At 45.5% G+C, this 25,750-nt stretch overlaps 1 protein-coding gene across 1 annotated transcript in view; it reads left to right on the forward strand.

The window, feature by feature from the left end:
• Positions 1–25,750, forward strand: part of Retreg1 (reticulophagy regulator 1) — a 132,180-nt gene that overhangs the window by 26,266 nt on the left and 80,164 nt on the right. Inside the window, exons 2-3 of the mRNA XM_051151003.1 lie at positions 19,055–19,161; positions 25,425–25,455. Coding sequence (XP_051006960.1) covers positions 19,055–19,161; positions 25,425–25,455 — 138 coding nt within the window. The remainder of the gene's footprint in view (positions 1–19,054; positions 19,162–25,424; positions 25,456–25,750) is intronic.

Here is a 25,750-nt window from a genome sequence, read left to right on the forward strand (position 1 = left end):
CAGAGCTTTCTCACAGCTGCAGCCCACCCAGTGGCTACCGTCCACTTCAAAGATGTTGTCCATCTGAATGTGTGGCCTTCCCGTCACATATAGGACAGTAGCCTTGCCCTGGGGTGCTTTCAGCATATCCTGGTTTCCTGCTTCAAAATGTGTATGAACCTTCCTCTTCTGTGTCTTGAGCCATGTATTGAAGGTTACTTTTAGAATGGTAAAGCATACAGTGGGACATCAGAATATGATCTCAAACATAGACACCTGTCCACCCGCAGGAAGTCCGCTCTGCAGTCTGTTGACCGCATGTGGAGGTAGAGATTCAGTTTCTTCTGTGCAGGGTTGTGGTTAGCGGCTGTTTGTTGAAGTGGAGGGAGAACCCTGCAGGCTTGCAACTGTCTCTGTCAGAGTGGAAGCGTAGCCTGTCTGCACGCAGGGCCTGGGTCTAGAAGAACCTCGAGAATTAACAACAATCAGAAGAGATTCATTCTTACCCACTTTTACATCTTTAAGTAGTATGTTCTACAAGTCCACACCACCATAAAAGTTGGAGGTGAGAGGTCCTGGAAGCAGTTGTCAGTTTTTTCCCTTCTTTTTCTCATTTCTCTCTCTCTCTCTCTCTCTCTCTCTCTGTGTGTTTTAATGATTTTAAAACTTTTTAAATCACATGTATTCATTGTGTATGGTGCTGTGATACATAAGGGCAGATTCACACACTTGTACATCACTGTCTTTAATTTTGACCCCATAGGAAAGAACAAACAAGAGAATGTTTTCCTTCCTAGGCAGGCCTGCCAATCACAGACCAACTGTGATGTAATGTGACCACTGGCACCAAGTGTCCCATCCTCATATGTAACATTAGTGACTAATATCTGCCTCTTTTTGCCCCTTCTTGTCTGTAAAGTGGCAGGTCATCTTCTGTCTGTGTGCAGAGGAATGAGGCACCCTGGTTCCCCTCTTCCATGCCTGCAGCTGAGGGTGTCCCCTGAATGTGCTGTGGCTGCTTTTGTATTGTTATTCGACATTACTTCTCACCCTGTGTTGGTTGGGACAGCTGCTTCAACAGGAATTAGCTTCAGTTTTGAATCCCATATCCTAGAGCTGCCTTGCCAGCAAAGACTGTGACCCAGGAGGGCCATCTTGATACTGTGCTCTGAATTTGATGACAAGTGTCCATATCTGGTTTTGGTCTGTGGGTTACTGAAGATTTTGTCATTGAATAACAGACACAAATGGCACGTATTCCAGAGCAACTACTGGCTGTGCTCCTGATAGTGCAGGCTATCTGTAAACACAGCTCCTCATATACCGAGGGCTATTGTGGCCTTAGACAGAGGCCCGTATACATAAGTATTAGGATTGGGTCAGTTCTGCTAAGAAATGTAAGTCTACTACAAGTAAAGGACCCTTGGCTGTGCCTTCAAACAAGTGGTCCTCAGAGAAGTCACTGTTCCATGTATTTTGTGTTTGGGATTTTGGAAACAAATTAGATAGTTGCTTTCTCTTTGTGACATACATTCTTTTGGATTCTGAGTAGGATACATAGAACTGACTCTCAGTAGGCCAGGACAGTGTGGAAACCAGATATGATAGCCTCTATTCTTAAGCAAACTGTTCTATTTGGCATAATTTCCTGTGGCTTGTCCAGACTGTCTACCCTTGTTTTCATGGAAGCGGCCTAAGAGAATGCTGGGAAAGAGAAGACCCCTCAGCACAGTGGATGACAGTACCATTACAGGGCTAGTTAATGTAGGTGTGTATTTTTAAAAATCTGTTTTATCTGTTGTTTTAAAATCTCTTTCTCTCTTCCCCACCCCTTATCCCTTCCAAAACCCCAACACCAGTCAGGAGAAAAAGAAGATTAGTGGGGAGAGGGGGCAGAGTTCTCTTTAGCTACTTCCTGCTGGTTAGGGTCATTGAGAACATTGGAGCAAGTCCAATCTTCATTTCAGGATGTCTCCAACTTCTCTTTAAAATGCATCACAGCAACCAGGAGCAGCAGGTGGGGGGGGGGCAGGGAAGCACCAGTATTATTCTTTCTAGGAGCGCCCCCCCCCCATCTATCTCTCTGGGATCTGGCATTTATTGTCCCTCCAGAGTCCTCAGTATTAACCTTGGTGCAGCTGGTAAAGATCACACCTCTCAGAGCCTTCACGAGGCAAATAATCTGCTGTGGTGGACAACCTAAAGCAGCCCAATATCCTACACCTGGGATTAAAACAAAAACATGTTTACATAACATAACTGAGTTTTGAAGGAAACCAGGGCTAGAAACGAAGTAGATTTTAGAGCAAGTAGTTGTCCAAATATTTGGTGTCAGTAACCGAGACATATCCTGCCAGCTGCAGACACCGAAGTCCCAACTCACGGCACACCCAGGGACATGGCTGACTATATAGGAATTTTAGTAAGCTTAATAAGGATAAATTAGGTCATAAGAATGGACCATCACCAAGAGCAAGACACCAAGGAGTGTGAATAAAGACCCCATGAAGACACCTTGAGCAAGCATGCATCTGCAAGCCAAGAGGGGGGCTGAAGGGCAAACCAAATCCCAAATGCCTTCATCTTAGACTTCTAACTCTCAACATTCCAGGAATATTCACTTTAAAGCCATGCCTGCTAAGTTTAGCATCCAGGACTCAGGAGATAGAAAGTCTCAGAGAATGTTCTGGAAGGGAGAATTGCGGTACAAGATTGGGAAGGGGGGTTTGGCCACATGACTCCTCATTTTTGAGTCTACGAACATGGTAGTGAAGGCCATGAACAGAGATCAGTCTGTACATGCTCAGGACCTTGACCTCCAGCACCCTGAGAAGTAAATCTCTGTGGTTTATGAGCCACCTTGGCAATGCCATTTTGCTGCGATAGCCAGAACGGACCTGAGAAGACAGTCTCTGCTTACTGACTTGGAAAGGAAGAGCCCCCAAGGCTGCGCCTGATGTTTGGTCAGTTGCATAGTGCAGAAGGTGGAGTGGAGGAATGCTGAGGAGCCTGCAAGTCTGCATGCTCACAGGTCGACCTTATGTCTCACCTGCACCCTTCACCAACCTGACCCAGAGTGGTGCTTAGGAATCTGGGTTTTTAAAAAAGTGCTTCAGGTGATTCCAATGATAAAAATGCACTCCGAGGAAGGATCAAATTAAGCACGAGAGGTCTTGAGCAGGCTGTGTGCATGTTTCTGAGCTGTACTGACCTCTGGGCTACTGCATCTGTGCAGCGCAGGCACATTGCCTCTTCATCATTTGCACACAATCCTCAGTCATCTGACTATCCACTGGCAAAGTCTTCTAATCTGTTTTTTCTTTTAATTTTGTGTGTGTGTGTGTGTGTGTGTGTGTGTGTGTGTGTGCACGTGCATGTGCACTCAAATGTCTGTGAGTGCCCAGGAAGATGAGAGGGAAGGGCATCAGATCCGCTGGAGCTGGAGTTAAAGACAGTTGTGAGCTACCCACATGGGTGCTAGGAATTGAACTGTGGTCCTCTTAAAGGCAGCCAGAATTCTGAGCCACTGAGCCATCTATCTCCCCAGCCAGATGCTTATTTCTTTTTTTCTTTCCACTTTCCATGCCTCTTAATTCACCTCTTCCCTCTGACCCCTACCCTCCTCCATCACAGCATGTGGTTTTCAGTGACATTTCCCCTCTTTTAGCTCCTCCTACACCTGAATCAGGTTGCAGAGTATCTTACCTCCCACCTTGGGGACTTCTTTCCTGTCTTCACTGGGCCACATACAAGGTGCCAGATAAAATGTGTTAGCTCGAAGGAGGCAACTACACTGCCCAAAGCTCCACCTGACTTGACTTCCCTGGGACCCCTTTTTCATAGTTAGAACTCAAGGTGGTATGCTAGGGCAGTATTGCCCATTGCCTTGATGTCAGATGGCTGTGAGTTTGCTGCACTGTTCCCTGGCTTCTCCCTTCCTCAACTTAAGAATTCAACCAGAACCCAGACTGCCTGCTGTGGCCCCACCCCCCCCCCACCCCACTGGCTGCCCTGTCTGTTTCTGCACTAGCATGTCTCGCTGACCTGGCACATTCCCTGAGCTCACTGGGTTACCACAGCCTGTGTCACCACTGTGAGCCAGTTCTCTCCTCTCGGAGCAGCTTTATGGTGCTTGCTGATGCCCAGCGTTTCCTAAAGCTTGAGGTCTCCAGAATCCCTCATCATCCTAGAGGAAGTCCCCTTCCGCCATCTCATTCACTCTTTTGCCCATTACATGAATAGCTTCTCAGGAGAAAATAAAGTTACTGGAGTCTGAATCTGTGGTTTAAAATTAAAAATATTACTTGGGCCTAATTGAGACAGCTCAGTTGGTAAACTCATCATCACACATGCACCCTTGTTTGGATCCCAGGTACCCACATAAAAAACCTGGTGTTATGGTGCGTGCCTGGAAATCCCAGTCCTGGGGAAACGAAGACAGCAGATCCTTGGCATTCTCTGGCTAACCAGTCCAGCCAAATTGGTGAGCTCCAGGATCAATGAGATCTCAAAGTCTACTTCAAAAGTAAAATGGACGACAAATGAGGATGACTCTTGAGATTGATCTCCAGACGGCACACAGTACATAGATACACATACCCACACAGCACATAGACACATGTACCACACAGCACATAGACACATGTACCACACAGCACATAGACACACGTACCACACAGCACATAGACACATGTACCCACACAGCACATAGACACACGTACCACACAGCACATAGACACATGTACCACACAGCACATAGACACATGTACCACACAGCACATAGACACACGTACCACACAGCACATAGACACACGTACCACACAGCACATAGACACACGTACCACACAGCACATAGACACACGTACCACACAGCACATAGACACATGTACCACACAGCACATAGACACACGTACCCACACAGCACATAGACACATGTACCACACAGCACATAGACACACGTACCCACACAGCACATAGACACACGTACCACACAGCACATAGACACAGGTACCCACACAGCACATAGACACATGTACCACACAGCACATAGACACACGTACCCACACAGCACATAGACACACGTACCACACAGCACATAGACACATGTACCACACAGCACATAGACACACGTACCCACACAGCACATAGACACACGTACCCACACAGCACATAGACACACGTACCCACACAGCACATAGACACACGTACCACACAGCACATAGACACACGTACCACACAGCACATAGACACACGTACCCACACAGCACATAGACACACGTACCACACAGCACATAGACACATGTACCACACAGCACATAGACACACGTACCACACGCACATAGACAACATGTACCACACAGCACATAGACCACACAGCACATAGACACACGTACCACACAGCACATAGACACACGTACCACACAGCACATAGACACACGTACCACACAGCACATAGACACACGTACCACACAGCACATAGACACAGGTACCACACAGCACATAGACACACGTACCACACAGCACATAGACACACGTACCACACAGCACATAGACACACGTACCACACAGCACATAGACACACGTACCCACACAGCACATAGACACACACATATATTCACACAACACATACACACACACATATACTCACACAGCACATAGATACACATACCCACACAGCACATAGACACAGGTACCCACACAGCACATAGACACACACGTATATTCACACAACACATACACACACATATACCCACACAACACATAGATACACATACCCACACAGCACATAGACATACGTACACACAACCCCCACCAAGAAACCATTACCTTATCTCATCGCTCTCTATGATTAAGCTTTTGTAAATTACTTAAAACACATATTTCATTGAATTTAAAGACGTTATGTTCCCCTTGCCGAGTCCACACACATTTTACAGTGCTAGGGAGCAAACTTCGGGTGTCATTCATGGTAGGCAAACAGCCCACCACCGAGCTGCACCCCCACATGGGTTTTAAATCGACCTAAAACCTCGTTACAATTTAGAGTACAAATTTATTTGGTTTTCTCTCTCTCTCTCTCTCTCTCTCTCTCTCTCTCTCTCTCTCTCTCTCTCTCTCTCTCTCTCTCTCTCTCTCTCTCTCTGTATCTGTTTTTGTTTGAGACAGGGTTTCTCGGTGTAGCCCTGCCTGTCCTGCCACTCACTCTGTAGACCAGGCTGGCCTCAAACCTGCCTCTGCCTCCCGAATGCCGGGATTAAAAGTGGGCACCATGATTACCTCCTGGCTTTAAAGATTTAATTTTGCTATTTTAATCATGTGTAGGTATATGTGTCCACACTTGAGCTTATGCACATTAATACCAGATGCCCAGGGAGGCCAGAGACTCCAGCTCTCCTGGAGTTGGAGTTAGAGATGGTGGTGAGCCACCTGACATGAGAGCTTGGAACCAAAACTGGGTCCTCTGGAAGAATAACAAGTGCTTTCAACCACTGGGGCATCTTCCCACTGCCTTGTTTTCTTCTCTTAATGTCATGTCATTTAATTTCCTATGACATTTCCATTTATTAATTTTGCAGAATCAGTATGGAAGAATCAGGATTTTCTGATATTAAGGGAGATGGTGCCAGTGTGCCAAACACTTGGTAAAATAAGTAATCATTTTATGGTGGGATGATCTGGACTTTGAATGACGCCTGGTAAATTATTAGGCTCTTGAGATGTTCACCTTCCCCCTCCCTCCCTCCCTCCCGCCCCGCCATCCCTCTTCCCTCCCTCCCCCCTTCCCGTCCTTTCCCTGTGGTACTTAAAATTGAACTCAAGGCCTCTTGCATGCCAGGCATCTGCCCTGCCACCAGGCAGCCGTGCATCTTCCTCCTCATGCTCAGAGCTACAGCAGTGCTAGATGAAGCTGGCATAGACCCAGGCTGAAGTTACGTGTATTATGATGAAGGGAAACACAGCTCTGCCTTTACACCTCTGGCTTGAAAGAGATACAAAGCTAAAGATGCCTTGCAGTTTCCACACCAGAGCCATGAAGGTGGTGTCCCTCGGTTCTCCTTACAAACTCTTCCTTTAGCTCTAGATGCTGTTCATCTCATGGTACAAAGTGGGGTGACAGAGGCCAAGCTTTTCCCACATGGAGAAAACTAGGCCTGTTCTTTCCAATTTATTCTGTCTCTGTCGTGTGTGTGTGTGTGTGTGTGTGTGTGTGTGTGTGTGTGTGTGTGTGTGCATGTGTGTATGGGTGATCCTTCTCTTGGGCCTATAAGAAATTTGTTCAGTGTGGCCACGTAATTTGACTTTGCAAAACTCACCACAGATTAATGGGGAACTAGCTGAGAAAAGTTTTTTTTTCATTTTCGTTTTCATTTTTTTTGTTTGTTTTTGGTGTTTTTTGATGTTGTGTTATTTTCCATTTTTTATTATTAATTTTTTAGTTTTTACATCTATATTAATATTATTACATATATATACAATAAACTTCCTACAGTAAGAAGAACCATGAAACAATCAGTGATTATATAAATGTTACATTCTTAGTGTTTTGGCTATTTGTATTTGACAGCCTTGAAGAAAATATTCTTCCCATCTTGGTGCATCTAGAATTCTGAGTGTAAATCAATATCTATCATCTCATCATTCTAGACCTAAAAACATCTTACCCCCTAGACAAGAGAAAAATTTTTATGTGTAGCCACTCAGTGGGGTTCAACAGAGTGTTTGGTCAGTAGTTAGATTTATTTATTTATTTTTCTCCTCTTCTAAGTTGTCCACATGGCCTGAGGACTATCTTCCTCTCTGGCCAGCCTGGCCTATGATTTGCCTTTATTCCCCGCCTCTGCAGCCACACCCAGACCGTGCCTATGAAATGCTACAGATGTCAATGAACAGGCAAGGAGAGGTTATGATCTGGGCTGCAGTCTGAGTGGTCTATGAACAGAAAGTCAGGCCCCCGGCTATCATTTCCATGCTGAATGTTTGTGGCGGAGTGCCTCTGCTCTCTGTGTCCTCTGAGCATCAAGTGTAGACTGATCTTGTTTACCTAAAGCCTTCATGTTCATAGGATCCTTCCCCCTTAAAATGATGGTACGTTCTGAAAGGGAGATGATCTGAGCTTTACCTAGGTCCTTTATTTCCATGAAGAAAGTGTAACTTTGGCATTCTTTGAGTCTTTTCCTACATCTTTCCCCATTTTCCCTAAATTTTTATTTGTCTTCAAGCATGTGGGTTGGGTCTTGTATTTTTCATATTTTTTGAGATTATAATATAATCATATTGGGGCTGGAGAGATGGCTCAGTGGTTAAGAGCGCCTCCTGCTCTTCCAGAGGTCCTGAGTTCAATTCCCAGCAACCACATGGTGCCTCAAAACCCATCTATAATGTGATCTGATGCCCTCTTCTGCAGATAAGGCACTCATATACAATAAATAAATATTTAAAAAATATAATCATGTTATTTCTCCTTTTCCTTTCATTCCCCTAAACCCTCCAATGTACCTTTCCTTGCTCTCTTTCAAATGTGTGGTCTCTTTTCCTTTACTATGTGAATATATAGTTTATATATTTAATATGTATGTACTTCTAAATATAAAAATACAATTTGCTTGCTATGTGCAATGTTACACACACACACACACACACACACACACACACACACACTTTCAGGGTGACCATTTGTTACTGGATAACTAATTAGTATGCTCTTCCTAGGAGTCTGTTTGCTGTACTCTCAGAATTCCTCAGTTGCCTGTAGTCCTTTGTCTAGGTTTGAGGCCTTGTGAACTTTCCCCCTTCCATGTTAGCACGTATGTGGTTGCTCTTGTTCATGTTTAGATAGTCATGCTGGCAATTCTTCCTGGGGGCAGCTTCTCTGACATTTCTAGGAATGTCTCAAAGTGAGCTACCTGTTGCTGTGGCTCTAACAGTCTTGATGCTCCCTCTTCTGCAATGCTCCCTGAGCCTTAATTGCAAAAGTTGTGGGTCTCATTTCTTGACTGACCCAAACAACTGAACTGTCCCATTGATGGCAAGTGGGAAGAGACAGATGGCTGAATGGAAACCATGTTAAAATTCAAAATGATGTTAGCAATTCTGGGAGTGGAGCAGAAATGAGGAGGGACAGTGGGCTGGAGAAACAGATGGTAGAAAGGTGTTTGTGTAGTAAGCACGAACCCTGGTCTCTGTCTTCAGCACTAAATAAACTAAGCAGAGTGTCGCACACTTTAATTCTCAGGAGGTGGAGGCAGGAGGATCAGGAGTTCAAGGTCTCGGGAGGTCTTCCTGTCTCAAAGGGGTGGGGGGATGGGGGGAGAGCAGTTAGAATAAATCAAGTCGTTCAGTGTAAAAACAAATCAGAAACGATACTAGACAGTCAGGACCAGAAGTCACCTGTGGGTGGTGATCAAGGGATGAGTGAGTCACCTGGTGATGCAGCGTGCTCTTCAAGCCACCGTTGTGTTGAGGTGGAGAGGTAGGTCACAGCTCACTGAAGGAAAAGTAGACATAGCGATGTACAGAACTGTCCGCTGCTGTAGCAGTGGCCAGACACCACAGCACGTCATGTAGGAGACCAGCAGGCCAGCTTCATGTTTTATATGTAATAAAAATATATATGCCTTATGTAATGTTTGCCTAAGACATACACGTGCTCATTGTAATTGTCATACATATTTGCCTTTGCGTCAGAAATATACAATATACATGTCAGCTAAGATAATATGAAATTCCTTTTGTAAACAAAGAATACATTTAAATTGAGACAGGGAGAATCGTTTGGTTATAGAAGTTAACTGGCTACAAGATGTTCACTGACATACAGGGGATGCTCCTGGTTTTGGAACCAGGGGTTAAGGACTGGTGGGAGCGTTTCCGCATGGTCTTCATTCTACGTCCCTAGGCTATACTATACTGACAGGAGGGATAGAAGCTTTTAAGAAATGAACTAAAATTTCTCTAAGAAGAAGAGGCTTTATTGGTCACTCCATGAGGGTTAGGCTTATGTCCTGCCACTTGGTGCCTGGCCCTGCAGAACTTCCTTGCCGGGTCTCAACTCTAAAAAGGAGGTTTTTAGTTACCAGGGAAGACTCTAGACCACAGGGGGTTATGGAGCCCCCTCTTTTTGGCTGGAGTGACAGATAGCTGGGAGCAGCTGTAACTGACATTGTCAGCCCTGCACGTGCCATCCTTTTCACTTCACCCTGGACGTTGATTACTATGACGCTCTTGAGAGAGGATCGTGTATGTCCAGCCAGAGACCCTTTCTTTACTCTGCACACAGTTTGTCTTCTCTTATGATCTCTGGAGTGTCCTGTGCTTTGAGCCCAGTCCATCCTGTGATAACTGTCCTGTAGCATGCTAGAATCAGACAGCCTGCATATAACAGTCTTCACTCCAGAATCCTACCGTGTTCCACGTGGTCACAGCGTGCTCCTGGGAACTAGGCGGCCGGGTGCATCAGAAAAGTCACTAGGACTTTGCTCAGGCTTTGCCCCAGGAAATCCTTGAGGGGCTGAGTGATGGTTCTTCTACAGAGGACCGTCAAACATCTCACTGTGTCAAATATCTCATAGGTTCTGTACAGCAGCCAGTGAAGTGACTCAGACACACATAGACCTCAGCATGCGGTAGGCTTCGAATTAAGGTGTTTATGAATGTCTCCTTTGATAGGGACAGCAATACGGCGGCAAACAGATGGCCTGCGGAAGTGCAGGCTACTAAATGGGGGTCACCCTGCTCTGAGGAGTGGCAGGATCTGAGTAGTGAGCAACACACGTGGTCGCTAATGCAGACAAGGACTCCTGATATGCAGATATTAAATATGCAGGTCTCCTGCGTCCAGACAAGGAAGCAGAAGTGGTTGATATCGGCATCAAGGTCTGTCAGTGTGAATGATGGTCTGTGTCAAACAAGACGGGAGTTAATATACTTAGGTTCAAACATCATCTGAAAAACAGAGCCCCTGGGGTTTCTAACTGTCTGTGAATTCAGTATAGGCAGCATTCTGATACAACTGTTTAAAAAAAAAAAAAAAGACTTCTGAAATGAGTTGAAAAATGTATATCTCCCCTGCCCCAAAATCCTTCATATAAATGTTGATGGTAGCTTTAGTCTGAATTGCCAAGAATTCTGCAGTAGATGAACAGGTGAATGTCAATGCATCACACAATAGAGTATTATATACAAAGGCTGAAAAAAGAAGCATTCTGTTAATCCACAAAAATACCGTGTGGCCTCTTCTATCCTTGCCGCTGCATGAAAGAAGCCAAATGGAAAAGCTACTTGTTGAGTGAGGCCTCTGTCTATGATGCTCTGGGAAAAGCAACCCAGTGGAGGCAAGAAGAAGAACAGCTTTCCAGGGCCTGAAAGAGGGAGGGAAGGATGCACAGGGGATTTTTATGGCAGTGAGATTATTCTGGACCATCCTGTAACGGTTGATACATGACATGCGAAAGAAATGGGCCACATCCGAAACGCGAGATGTCTGTAATAGGGGACATGGTATTCAGGGCGGAGGAGGTGCATAGGAGCTCTCAGTGCTTGCTCTCCGCTTAATTCTTTTTGTAAACTGTTCTTAGAAGTAAAGTTTATTTGTAAACTGGTGACAGTGCTTCTAGCCCTTTTAGCAAGTTAAGAGGCACATGAAGTGGCAGGAAATGTCCGTCTGAGACACAGTTGGCACAGTGATAAAGCTGGCCTACAAGTAGGCAGCCTTGTTTACATCTCAGTGCCACTTCCCCTTACTTCGGAGCCGTAGGCAAGTTCCTGACTTCTCTCTGCTCGTCTGTGTAATGGGGATGGATAATGATCCTGTTTCCTCCCTCATCCTGGTTATGAGGATCAAAGGAGTGACCGTGAAACTCCTGGGACAGAGCTCTGCCACTGCACACCAGCTATTTCATTCCTCCAGAAGTTGGCTCTAGAGGACACACCCTGTGCCAGTGGGTGGAGGGGCCAAGGGGTCTCTGCACACCTCCTAACCAAGGTCCCATCTGTTCTCATGTACATGGTGCTCTTCAACCCGGAGCACACCTCCTCTTCTCACCTGGCTAAAGTGGACTTCTTTTGGAAGACAACATTTTAGAGCTGTTTTTGCCCTAGACCTTTCTATTTCTCATGCAGCGAGGGGCTCTCTTCTGCTCCCACAACAGTGATTTGTCTCTATGCTCTCCCATATCTGTTGGGCAGACCAGGATTTGATATAATCCCCACTGCTAGCCCCAGTGTCTGGCACATGCTTAGCATCATGGAAACAGTAAAGATTGGCTGCTTCAGGAAGGTGGGTGATACAGGGATGTTGGCCATATTAGGTGTGATGTATTAAGTGGGGCTACATTATTTACCTGAAGGGATTTGGGGACCGATGGAATGAAGAAAGCTCCCTCTACCTTAGTTGTGCTATGACAGTGACCACATATTTCAGAGAGTATGACAGCCCTGGCAGCAGGATGATGGTGACTGCTATTTGGATGCCATTTTCGTGTAAGGATCAATTGAAAATTATTTGGTTCAACACAAGATCAGCTTTATCATTCATGAGTATTTATCTGAAGGAATCAGACAGCATATCATAGACATGGTTTTTCATAGGATTGTTTACAGTAATAAACTTATAATATTGGCCTAAGTGCCCTTTGGATAAATGATTAAAGAGAATATCACTTCCACACCCCCCTCCCCCCCCCCCCCCCCCCCCCCGCAGCTCTTAAGAGCAAAACAGTGTTGTTTTCAGGGAAGTTGGTTTAAATGGAGATGATCATGTTAAAGGAAACAATCAAGACTCGGTAAGATAACCGCTGCATAGCTTTCTTTACATGCCAACTCTAAGAAGAGGAGGAAAGGGCAGGAGTGAAAGTGGACAGAAAGGGACTGGGAAGAAGGATGAGTGTGGAGGAAGCTGGGGCAGGGATTCAAAGCACCATATATACATGGGGGAAAATCATATACATATTATCTTATACAACCAATACACATGGATTTAAAAGCACACTGATTTGGTTCATCTCCCTTTAATTATAAATTTGATTTTAATGGACCGTAAAATATAACATCTTCTGGATATCATGAGGACACTGCACTTATGACAGCTGTGGTTATCTACACAACATTTGCACAGGACTGAACCTGTCAGCATTCTCCATAGATGGGAAGGTCACTAGGCCCTGCCCTTCCTGAGGAGCTATTGGCTGTTAACAGTTGGCAGCAGCACTAGTCCATGGGTACAGATGTGACTGTTTAGGGAGCATTCTGGCTACCTGTCATCCTATGGGTGTGGCACACTTTAACAAACATTTACAGGGGACTGTCTGGGGAGTGACTGGTCTCATTAAAAAGATGAGTTACAGTTCTTTGAACACAGCATTGACGTTAGTAATTGTTATCGTCAAATATTATTACAATAAAGTTACCTCAGAGTGGCTCAGGAACCACCAACAGGAAGGGATAGCTGGAGGACCAGTAGGGATAATGCTATGGCGGATCGAGTGTACAGACTCTTGACAGTTTTAGTAACACTGGGAAAGGAGAAGAACGATGTCACCTTGGTCACCTTTGGAGGTGATGCATTGAAGAAAACTAGTAATAAAGGGCAAGGGTTGAACGTTCATCCTGTCTTAGGAGCTTCATCTTCCCCAGTAACTAAAAACATCCTTTTTAGAGTTGAGACCCAGCAGGGATGAAAGGTTATCACCTCCACACAGGCCCTGAGCACACCCCACCATATGCCTTAGGCTTTCTGGGGAAAAGTTTCAAACCTGATTTAAAAAAAACCCTTAGATTCAAACACCAATTTTTAAGTGACTCACTTGCTAGGCACAGGAAAGTATTAGCCTATACAACCAGAACTTAGCGAGCAGCTCCCAGAATCTAGGAGGCTTTGCTGAGCAAGTGAGTCTGTTTTCTTGGGAGAAATATCTGTAGTTAAGAACTATGGCAATAGAGTTAGGGCAAGGGAGAAACCTGACCACCCATGCCAGTTTCAGTCTCTGACATCAGTGGATCTTCTGTCTGTCTTTTGCTCTCTCCGTGAATCTGCAAAAGGGGGCTTGCAGATATGCCCATTGACAAGGTTATGTGATGGCACTGAGGACTGGGACGAAGGATGGAGGGAGGCAGGTACCAAAATGGTTCAGCGGGTAAAAGCCGGTGACCAGAATTCATGGTTCATGTAAAGTTGGGAGAGAGAACTGACTCCATGGAGTTGACCTCTAGCCTCCAAAATTGTCCGTAATATGTGTACTCCCATGTACATCATATATGAAGTAATTATAAGTGAAAAAGTATTAAGACACAGTGATGGGACGATGGCTTGGTAGGTAACGTACTTCTGTGCAAGCTTGAGGATCAGAGTCTGGGTCCCCAGCACCAATGGAAAAGCAGGCATGGTGGCTTATACAAGGAGAACCCCTAGGGCTTGCTGGCCAGACAGGGATCTGGTCACTCAGAGAACTTCTAGAGCTTGGGTTAAGCCTGTGTTTCTCTGTATTAGGAAGGATAGTTAAATGGCTCTCTAGCTGGCTCTAACGATGCTTAAACCGGAGTGTCTGTGCACTGTCCCTCATTCTACAAAGACATGTGCTAATCTAACACATGGCTCCCATTTGACAGCCAATGACCCCGTTTTCCTCAAATAAAGTGAAGAGTGACTGAAGAAGACTTTGATGGTGAGCTCTGCCCAGCTCCCTACATACAGACATGCACACAAGCATCTGTGCAGACACATACATGAGCATGTATGCATAGACACAGGTACATATGCACAGGACTAAGGCAAGGTCTCACACTTAACAGTAGAATAGTTCAGTTAAGAGAGAGCTCTTGGGAGGATAAATGAAGCATTTTCAGATTAAATTACTTTTTGGGGGGATTTACTTCAAGTGATGGGTGGAGCACAGGGTAGGGCTATAAAGAAATAGGATTGTGTGTGTGGAAGTGTTGCAGCTGGATTAGCAGACCCTGGCCTCTCTTTTTGTCCATGTTTGAAATTTACTAAGTGGTTCTTTTTTAATGACCCAAATTATCTGATAATATTGGGTAATTCCTTTAAATGAATAAATTAAGCTCATCAATGTTTCTAAGATTTTCATTTCAAATCACAAATATAAATGACCAAACTGTGGATTTTAAAGTACAGCAAGGAGATGAGTTATATTAAGCATGATGCATAATTAAGAAGCCAAGTGTGCATAGATTTTCTAGGTGTGTATTTATTTACCCCCTCAATTATATTTTAATCTTTGGACTAGCAGATGCTAACCTACCAACGAGGCAGTTGAGCATTCCCGCACATTTTGGCATCACTTTCCTAAGCAACTGCTGTGTTGCCTTCTCAGCTGACCATGGATTCTTAATGACCAACAAGACCCTTGGCTGAGATGCCAACTGGGCCTTTGCCCAGGACACAGCAAAAACACTTCTAGAGTGTTCTCTGGTGTGGCTGTGGCAGTTCTCGCCAAATGAGGTCTGTGGGCTGAAGTTCTATTGTTACATTATTATTATTATTATTATTATTATTATTATTATTATTATTATTATTATTATTGTAATTCCTGGAAGTTGGAATTCCCACGAGGAGAGCAAGTAGTGGTTTCAAGATTTTCAGTGTGGCCCATGTTTCTTTGAGTTCAGCCCAATACTTTACTGGCTTTCTGGCTGGCTCTAAAGGTGGTTAAGCTTTAGTGAGCTTTTGCTCTCCCCTAGGGCTCTGCCTCACTCTCCACTGACACATGCTAAGCTCAAACTTGACTCCTGTGAGCCAGTGGCAAGTTACAGCTCATTAGTGGGTCTGGGTCAGGCTGGTGAGTGCAGAGACCCCGATGGATAACATCTGAAGGCAGGCAGGTGGTCAAAACACATAGTGTCTCCTGAAACTTGAGCTCTATTGAGAAATACTTCATTGTAAATCTATTACTTACCCAGTGTCCAGAATACACTCATAAGGAAATGTGTAGCACTGTGTACAATAAATACATAAATGAGACATTTTAAGGGTAAGGCTTAAAAGCTGCCACTTCAGTATGATTTGGAGAAATCCAAAAATCCAGCATAAGGACAATGGTGAGGATTAAGTATGAACTGAGACTAAAGAGGTAGGCTTGGAAGAAAATAGACGTCAAAACATAGCCAAGATGCAAAACTTAAGATAATGTGGCCCTGTGCTGGATAGTTTTATGTCACCTTGACGCGAGTTAAAGTCATTGTAGAGGTGGGAACCTCAATTAAGAAAATGTTTCTGTAAGATTAGGTTGTGGACAAACCTATAGAGTATTTTCTTAATTAGTGATTGCTGGGGAGGGCCCAGTGCACTGTGGGTGGGGCTGCCCTAGGCTGGTGGTCCTGGGTCCTATAAAAAAGCAGGCCAAGCAAGCCACGGGGAACAAGCTAGTGAGCAGTGTTCCTCTATGGCCTCGGCTTTAGTTCCTGCCTCTAGGTCCCTGCCTTGAGTGCTGGCCATGGCTTCTTTTGATGGCAGATTGTGATGGGAAAGTGCAGGCAAAATAAACCCTTCCCTACCCAAGTTGCTTTGAGTCATGGTGTGTTATCACAGTCATAGAAACCCCAGCTAAGACAGTTGCAGAGCTCTGATTTAGAAGCACTGGCCCAGTTTACCTGCTTGTTTTATTATAGCCCAGGTCACTTAGCATTAGAACTAGGATAGAAGATGAGCTGTGTGCCCCTTTCTGATGGAGAGCTTTATTCACAACTTCACCCAACATCTTACGTAGAGTCACATATATACGATATATATGATATATATGGCCAAATATATTGCATAGCATTCTTGAAAGTAGCATGATTGCCTATTTCCTTCCAAGCTCAGCTTATCCTCCTAAATCATGTAGCATTTTATTTTCCTGCTCTATACCTTGGGCTTTCTCTCTATAGCCTGTGGCATACGAGCCAGAACCCTACCTTCAAAATACCCGATGGAAGCAACTTAAAGGAGAAGGATTTGTTTTGACTCCTGGGTTAAGGGGACATAGTCCTGCAACAGGAAAGGCCTGGCAGCAGGCTCCTGAGTCAGCTGGTCGCATTGGATCCGCAGTCAGGAAGCAGCGATGAATGTTGGTGTTCAGCGTTCCTGTCTCCTTTTTATTCAGCCTAGGAGCGCTTCCTTAGTGCTTTTTTGCTTTTTGCTCATATTCCGGCATGCCCTAAAGACTTGCTTTGGCCTTTGTTAGCTCAGGCTGTGTTTGGTAGTAAAGTTCACTGAAAGCAGTATACATGTATCATTGTCCTCGTTCTCTTCCTCCTCTTCTCTCACCTCCCTCCTCACCTGGCCCACCTTGATTTTGTGAGACAGGTCTCTCTCTTTAGTCCTGGCTATCTTGGAATTCATTATGTAGACTACGCTGATGTCAAACTCAGAGATCCTCCTCCCTCTGCCTTTATAGAGTACTGGGGTTAAAGGCACTCGCCACCTCATCCAGCTGTTTTTCTTCTTTATATAGCCTCGCCACTAAACATTTGTTAAAGTGACTTGTCTCGGGGTCCCTGAGTGCATCCAGGTTAACCTTGGTTACTGACTTGGCTAGTTAACATGTGACAAAGCAGAGGCCTCGTGCTCTAGTCTCACTGACGAGCCAAAGCTCCTTCCAACGTGTTAGCTAGTCCTTCTTATGGGCCTATCCAGAAGGAATTGTGCAGGCATCACACTCTTTATGGTAGCAGAATTTGAGTTTGTTTGTTTTTTCCAGAGCGGAGGTGGGCAAGTGGACTAGAGCGTGGTGATCTTAAAAGAGGAAGTGCTAGACCTTTTCATCGCTTATATTTTATTTTATGTGCATTGGTGTTTTACCTGCATGTATATCTGGGTGAGGTTGTCAGATCCCCCTGGAACTGGAATTACAGGCAGTTGTGAGTTGCCGTGTGGGTGCTGGAAATTGAACCCTGGTCCTCTGGAAGAACAGCCAGGGCTCTTAACCACTCAGCCATCTCTCCAGCCCACAAATTGGATCCTTAATACCACTTTTTTTGCATGTATGTATGAATGTGTGTGTGTGTGTAAGTCCAAAATTGATGTCAGGTGTCTTCCTCAATTGTTCTCTACTATCTTACAAGGCAGAGTATGTCTCTGAACCCAGAGTTTGCAATTCTGGCTAGTCTATCTTACCAGGGAGTCCCTGCTACTGTCAGCAGAGGCTGGAAGTTACCGGCAGCCACCATACCTGCTTGGATTTTACATAGCTGCTGGGCTCCAAACTGTGGTCATCACACACAGCAGTTAACAATTACATTTGTTTTGTGTTGGGGGTGGGGCATGCCAGAGCAGAGCTATAGAGCTAGGCAATGTACAGAAGTTGGACCTTTCCTTTTGTGGGGTGGGGTGGGGGGGTCCCACAGTTCTAACTCAGACCATCAGGCTTGGCACCAAGTGTTTCACCTGATGAACCATCTTACCTTTCCCTCTCAATGCCACTTTTAAGAGATGGTTTCTCCCATAGCTGCTCTGTGTTGGTAGCGTACCGTGTAGCTTCAGTCACTGAACACTCAGCTTCAGGGCTTTCCTGTCTCTACCTGCAGCACCCATGGTTGCGTTTGGGTCAGACCAGGCCGAGAGAGAGAGAGAGAGAGAGAGAGAGAGAGAGAGAGAGAGAGAGAGAGAGAGAGAGAGAGAGAGAGAGAGAGAGAGAGAGAGAGAAGAGAAGAGAGAGAGGAGAAAAGAAGAGACGAGGCAGGAGAGGACAGAGAGAGACAGACAGAGACACAGAGGGACAGAGACAGAGAGACAGAGACAGAGACAGAGAGACAGAGAGAGACAGAGGGAGGAGGGAGAGGAGAGAGTTGGGAGAGGAGAGAGTGGGAGAGGAGAAGATGTGCGAGAGATGAGAGTGGCCTCTCCAACTTAAAGACTGGAACAGAAAGCCTAGTGCTGCTGTACACGTGGCCTGAGGGATTTTGATTATTTTGACTTCGATACAATTTTCCCTGGGTTGGTTTTTGAAAAGAGAAATTACTATTAGATGTAGTTTTTTTTTTTTTTTGAATGTAGTTTTTGTTTCTGCAAAAATCACTTAGATTTAAAGACAGTGAAAATGTTGACACTGAGATGCGGTGGTTTGTCTGTGTCTTTTGGCTGTAGGTTCCTGGCATTGACTCCTTGGAGAGTTTATCATCTCATTTCTGTCATGATTCTTGGCCGTGTCATCATGCAAATCGTCAAGGACATGGTTTTGTCCAGGACGAGAGGTAAGGACACTCATTTAACGTTTATGCATTTTATTTCTGGAACCTAAATGTCTAATGTTTGTGCAGATAATATTAATCTTTTGAACATGATGATTATGTAGACAATGTCTTTTAACCCCTACCCCTACCCCCATCACCACCCCGTTTTCTTTACCTCTCTCTCCTCCCACCTTTCCCTCCCTTTCCTCTGGGTTTCTGAGATGGGGACTTGCTCTGTACCTGGCTTGACCTGGAACTCTGCTCTTGTTTCAGCTTGCTGAGTGCTAGTAGTATAGACATGAGTCATCATATTGTCTGGGTTTGCTATTTTCAAACACACACACACACACACACACACACACACACACACACACACTCACACATCAGTGCTGAGGTTAAACCCAGGGCCTTGCACGTGTTATACAAACAATGTATCACTGAACTATACCCGAACTTCTAAATGTATTTGAGAGCAGGTAAGAGGTCTGTGTGTGCTGAGCTCTCTATTGGTTTTTAGGTACTTCACAAACCACGGTGATATTTAAGTAGGCTGCTGTGCGAATAGCAGTTGAATATTTACTAATTTATGTATAGTTTGCTTTAGTGAAAGAAAGCAATGTGCTTACAAGTCACTGGTAGCTACATAACATTTTGAATGATTATGATGTTGAAAGCAAGATCAACTGTAAACATTACACTTTAAAGTGAGAGTTTGAAACATTTTTGAACATTGCTTGGATTTGTTAAGGGCTATGTACTGTATTAAAAACCCAAGTGAAGCTTCTCCATGCAAGTCCACGCCTCTTTGGCTAATGTTTGAACTAGTTTTTGTAAAGGGGCAAAAATCCCCCAAGTCAAAATATAATGAGCCCAAGGAGTAGACATGTGATAAGATTGATTAAAACCACGAAGAAGTGACCAGTGCCTCTTGGGTCCGTGTGGACCGCTGTGCGTAAGAACTGAACTGTCCAGATGCCCATCATGGGAATATGTTAAGAGACAGGCACCATCTGTCAAACAAAACTTGAGGCCTGGACTGAAGGTTACTGTGTGTGTTCCATGGGTTGGCTTTAAAGCTGGTTCATGTTTAAGTCTGTCCAGGTCCTAAACCAAACTACCATGGAAACAATTCTTAGATTGTTTTAGATTAGCGTGCTCAGGTGTGGAGGTAACTCCGTCATGCCTAGCCTTTCTGGGAAGGAAAACAAATTCAGTTTTGTCTAGTTCAGGCATTTCATGGATGCACAGGTCACACATCCCTTTCTCCTTCCCTCTTGCACCCCCCCCCCCCATTTTGGAGAATAGATGCCCAGTTCCCTCACTTTCAACCCCCAATGGCATTTGCTGTTGTATCTCAGTTTCACTGAGGCTTTCTGGGGTCAATAACTCACACCTCAGGTTCTGTGGAGAGGTTGGTTTGGCTGAGAAGCTCTGCATTTCTGCCTTGATTCACAGCCTGAAGAGGAAGGCTCTTTTTGTCTTGAATGTACTTTGAAACAGACGCTTCCCTCAGGAGAATGAAAGTGCATGCAGCCATTTGTAAATGTGCTCAGCAGCCTTTAAGGCAAGTTGGCAGCCCAGGGAGCTACACACCATAGTATTTCCTATTATAAGTTCATGTTGGCAGTCACCTGGGTGTGAGTTGAAAGAACAGACAAATGAGGAGAGGGCGAGCTGAAGGACTTGGCTTCTGAGTGCGGGCCAGGACTGGGCTGTTTGGAAGGTCCCTCAAGGTCCATTGCTCAGGACCCACCAAGTCTTCAGTTTTCACTTCAACCAGTGATTTGTGTGGGAAAGAATAAGCCTTGTTACAGGTGGGAGCAGTCTTGGCGGGCTTTACCCTTGGGGCACCCCATGAATACCTTGTGACAGACTGAGTGGAGCCATCCTGGGTCTGGAATTCAGGAAGCAGACCTGGGAACCCCATCTGGACTATTGTCTTTCTAATGGACCCTCACCCGGAGAAGGAGCCGGTCCTTCTCACGTGACTCAGGGAGTTGGGGAAGAGAGAACAACAAAGTCAGCTGGGCGAGAGAGCGCGTAGAGCAGCGGACCAGCTGGACCAGCACGCGGGCCAGAGAGACACCTAAGGACCCGTCCCCGTGGAACGGCTACCGGAAGGTTCACTCTTTTGTCCCTTTAACCTTTTCCCTTCTTGTATAAGCTAGTTGGGTTGTATAATAAAGTTTAATTGCTAAGAAACAGAGTCAACAATTTGGGTAGTTAGACAGTGGAGAAATTATTTATTTGCAAATAATGCCCTTGAAAGGCCTTGTACATGGGGAAGCTGCCCTTGAAAACACTGAGGAGGTGGAGCCCAAGTCTGCCAGCCGAAAGCACCCCTGATTCTCAACTCGGGGTTGACAGAGCAAGTCTGTAATCTCAGTTAAGGCTAAGGCGGCAGGAGATCAGTAGTTTGAGGCCTCCTAGGCTAGGGAGGAAGTGCAAAGCCACAACAGGGCTGCTGGTTGAGATCCTGTCTTAAAATAAAAAGAGGATGTTTCTCAGTAGCACAGTGCTCTACCACACACACAGGCCTTAGGTCTCATCCCTAGTAGTGCAAAAAGATAGCAAGGGTGACACGACGGAAGAAAGAATAATTCTTGAGCTTGTTAAGATCTGTTCCTGGCTATAAGGAAGCTGCAGGATAGGTGGTTTCGTGTGGCTGCTGTAATGGATTTACCACTCACTTGGTGGCTGGGTATTTTTCTCGTAGCTTGGAAGCCCGCAGGTGGGTCTGTATTCATCCTGGACGCTCTAGGGATGGGCCCATCCCTGTCTCTTCCTGACTTGCTCCTTGGCTTGTAACTGCATCATCACAGCCCTGCCTCTGTGGTCACTCCGGCTTCTCTTGTGCTTGCTTCAGACCTCCCTCCGAGCTCTCTGCAAAGGGCACGTGTGATTGTTATCGGTGCCCCCTAGGGTGACCTAGGGTGATACTCTCTAGTCTTAACATGACAGCACCTGCGATGGCACCCCTTTTCTCTATGAAGCAACAGTCACAGATACCTCTCCTGCTCTAGGGACGGAAACCACTTCATCCTGTAACAGCAGAGAACCCATTCTTTTTTTTTTTTTTTTTTTAATATTTTATTGATTTATTCATATTACATCTCAATTGTTATCCCATCCCTTGTATCCTCCCATTCCTCCCTCCCTCCCATTTCCCCTTACTCCCCTCCCCTATGTCTGTGACTGAGGGGGACCTCCTCCCCCTGTATATGCTCATAGGGTATCAAGTCTCTTCTTGGTAGCCTGCTATCCTTCCTCTGAGTGCCACCAGGCCTCCCCATCAAGGGGACGTGGTCAAAAATGGGGGACCAGAGTTTGTGTGAAAGCCTGACCTCACTCTCCACTCAACGTGGAGAATGTCCTCTCCATCGGCTAGGTCTGAGAGAAACCCATTCTTATACCACAGATTGGAATTCAGTTCAGGTGAAGGGCTACAGTGAGTGACAGCCTATAACCCACCTGTCTCTCCTCTGTTCAGCTGACAGGACATCTGGAGCTCTGCCTTCTCATCGGCCAGGGTATGTTAAGCGTCTTTTTGTGCCAAGGCTGGTTCTAAGCACCAGCTTCTAATGGAGATGGAGACATGCTGGCCTCTGCCCTCACCTCCTCCTCACCCAGGCCTCTGTAAAAGGCCCATCTTTCTCTCAGGCTTTTTTACTGAATAGTGTTGTTCTGAACACAGCATTTCTATGCAAGAAAAAAAGAAAGAAAGAAAAAGAAAAATATGAGCTTCCTTCCCCAGTAACATTGGCTGGAGAGACCCTGGGGCCTTCTTTGTCCTCACTGATCTTTTAGGACAAAGATCCGATTGAGCTCTGTGAATAGCTGGCTGGATATGGCAGCAGGCTTTGCAGCCCAACACCGTGCTGGCTGCAGTAGGCTGCTCTCAGGGAGATGTAGACTTCATGGCAAGATGTATGGAGAAGCAGCTGTGGCATCACTGTAGCTCCCATCAGAACTGTCTGTGACTCTCAGATACCTCCACTTATGGTGCTGGTGAAGCCTTGGTGAGCAGAGCTGTCTGGGACCGTGTGTCTCCTTCCCTCCTTTAGCTGCCCACTTTCCACATTCTTGGCTAAACATATGAGATTTGCTGGTTATGAGCATAGTTGTATAGCCTTCCCCCAAGTATTTTTTTTTTTCCACTACACTTCCCACGTTTTAAGTGCACATCCTTATGAACTGTGTGCACATTTCTGAGTAGCTTCTTGTGAAGTTTCTCATCTTAGGAGACAGGAGCTCTGTACCCATTGAGAATCAAGCAAAGCCCACCCTCTTCTCCTTTCTCCTCCCCGTCCATCCCTCTGACACATCCTTGACACTTCATGTGAAACAAATGGAGAAAGGGGAGCAGAGATGCAGTCGTGAGAATCAGTTTTTCTCACAGATACCTAGGCGTTTGGTTAGTGGGTCATTGCAACCTCCAGTTGCAAGAGAGTCCTCTGCTGTAGGCCTCAGAAGTATGTACCCCTGTATTTCTGATTATGCTTTTGCACCACTGTGTCACTGCTCACTCACAGGTTCTGAGGCCATCTTCTGATGTGGATTACATTCCTCCCATATCCTCAGTTTGGCTGTAAACACTTTATTCTCCAGCCTCACACTAACTAGGGTCGCCATCTCCAACTCAGACTCTAAACTCTTCGGGTACTATCTGTGAGGAAAGAGGGCCCAGTTAGGTGTCCCCATGTCTGCCCGCAGTCATGTGGCAGGGGGTAGTTCTGTGACCACTGTGTCTTTCTGTCGTCCCTCCTGTGGATCCACACTATCTATTTATGCCACAGCTCAGCAGCCTCTGGGTCATTGAGATTGGACCTATTTGAGGTCAGGCCCATGATCTCTAGTCCTGTACCTGCTCTGCCATTACTGTTATTCTGTCTTGGTTTAGCTCAGGCCTGGATTCAGTAGTCTTTGTGGCAGCCACTTGTCCTAGGTTAGCCTGCAGAAGCACCTGTCAAACCTCCACATGCAAAGCCCCGGATCCAGCACGCTCTGCTCAGCCCCTAGGTCTCTGTCCCCGTGGAACCCGCTGTTAGTTTACTCTTTCCCTCTCTAGCCCTTTGCTTCTTGTGCTGTGCTTGGACCCCATCTTTGTCAGAACTTCCTCCCTCTGCACAGTCCCCACCGGATCTATGCTCAGTGGGGGCTGCAGTTTCAAGCCTTCCCAGTTCTCCTGTCCCTCAACTGTAATCATTTCTCCAGTTCTTAACCTCAGACGCACATCTCATGCCAGGATCTCCTTTCTCCACTGTTGGCTCCCAGAGTCATCGGAGAAACACTATGAAGATGCTAGTTAGACAAGTACAAGATGAGGGTAGAACAGCATGGTTTCTATCCATCTCTCTCTCTAATTGAGTCCACAGCATTCCTCATAACCCCCTGTCTTAAGTTGACTTCATTTTTACTGCTCTTCAACTCTAGAAGGTTTGAGTCACGGACAGGAGACACAGTTGTTTCAGACGCCTAACAGGAGCAGAAGTCTAGTATCCTAATGTGACCTGAGGAACATTCGATCCATATGCTTATGCAACCAAGGCACTAAAGGAAACCAGATTAATTGAATAATCCCAGCTCTCCAAAGGTTTGTAAACTAAGAGTTTTGAGCAACTTTCTTCCTAGCAGTATATGTTAAGAAGAATTTGATAGGGGACGTTCATCTGGTAGGGGATAGTCAGTAATACACAGGGTACTACCTTTGACCTTTGGTTTGGTGGAAAGTGCAGAAAATGTCTCCTGGTTGTTTCTTACTGAGCTTGAGGATGATGATGATGATGATGGTGATGATGATGATGATGGTGATGATGGTGATGATGTACCTATCATCTATCTTCATCATTATTATCAACTATTTTTTGTTGTTGTTGTTGTTGTTTTTCTTGGGAGGTTTAAACTATCTGAAGACTGCACCAGTACCACTTCCGTTAGTCCTGCTTGGCAGTCCTGTCTGTCCTTTCTGAAGTATGGTGCTTGGCACCTCCTGTCAAGTCTCCTACTGGTTCTTTGACAGCACTTTTTCTTAAGTGCTTCCTTCTGTTTTCTGCCCCACAGGTAGGGACTGTGCTCCAGAGTGCCCTGCCTTTATGATATTTAAATGTTTTGTAGATTATTGCCTGCTCCCATCATGGTAATCAACATGGACGCTGTGTTGACAGTGTCTAGCACGTAAGAGACATCAACATTCTTCTTGGAGAAGCTTGGGATATTTCTAAGCTGGCAGATGCCCCTGGAGAGTGACTTCTTGCTCAAGTTTCACATTTCATTTCCTATTGCAGGTGCGCAGCTGTGGAGAAGCCTCAGTGAAAGGTAAGGGATTTCTCCTCCAGTGACGTGGCTCGTGGATGGCAGGAGAGTGGGGTGGGCAGGTGACTTAAGCTGTAGTCCTCAGCATCTGGCCTTGCGCAATGTCATCTTTAACAGTGTAAAAGGTTAAAAAAAAAAAAAGGGGAACAACCTACAGGTTAAAATACATGGTGACAAGCAGCTCCCTGGAGGTAGAGGAAGGCACACTGTGCTCATGGGAGCCATGTGGGCTTACTAACTTTAACCAACTCTAACCCTAACTGTCACCCTCGTCCTTGGCAGTGGCTAGACATTGTCC

Source organism: Acomys russatus, chromosome 9 (assembly GCF_903995435.1).
Source record: "Acomys russatus chromosome 9, mAcoRus1.1, whole genome shotgun sequence".
NCBI classification, from domain to species: domain Eukaryota; kingdom Metazoa; phylum Chordata; class Mammalia; order Rodentia; family Muridae; genus Acomys; species Acomys russatus.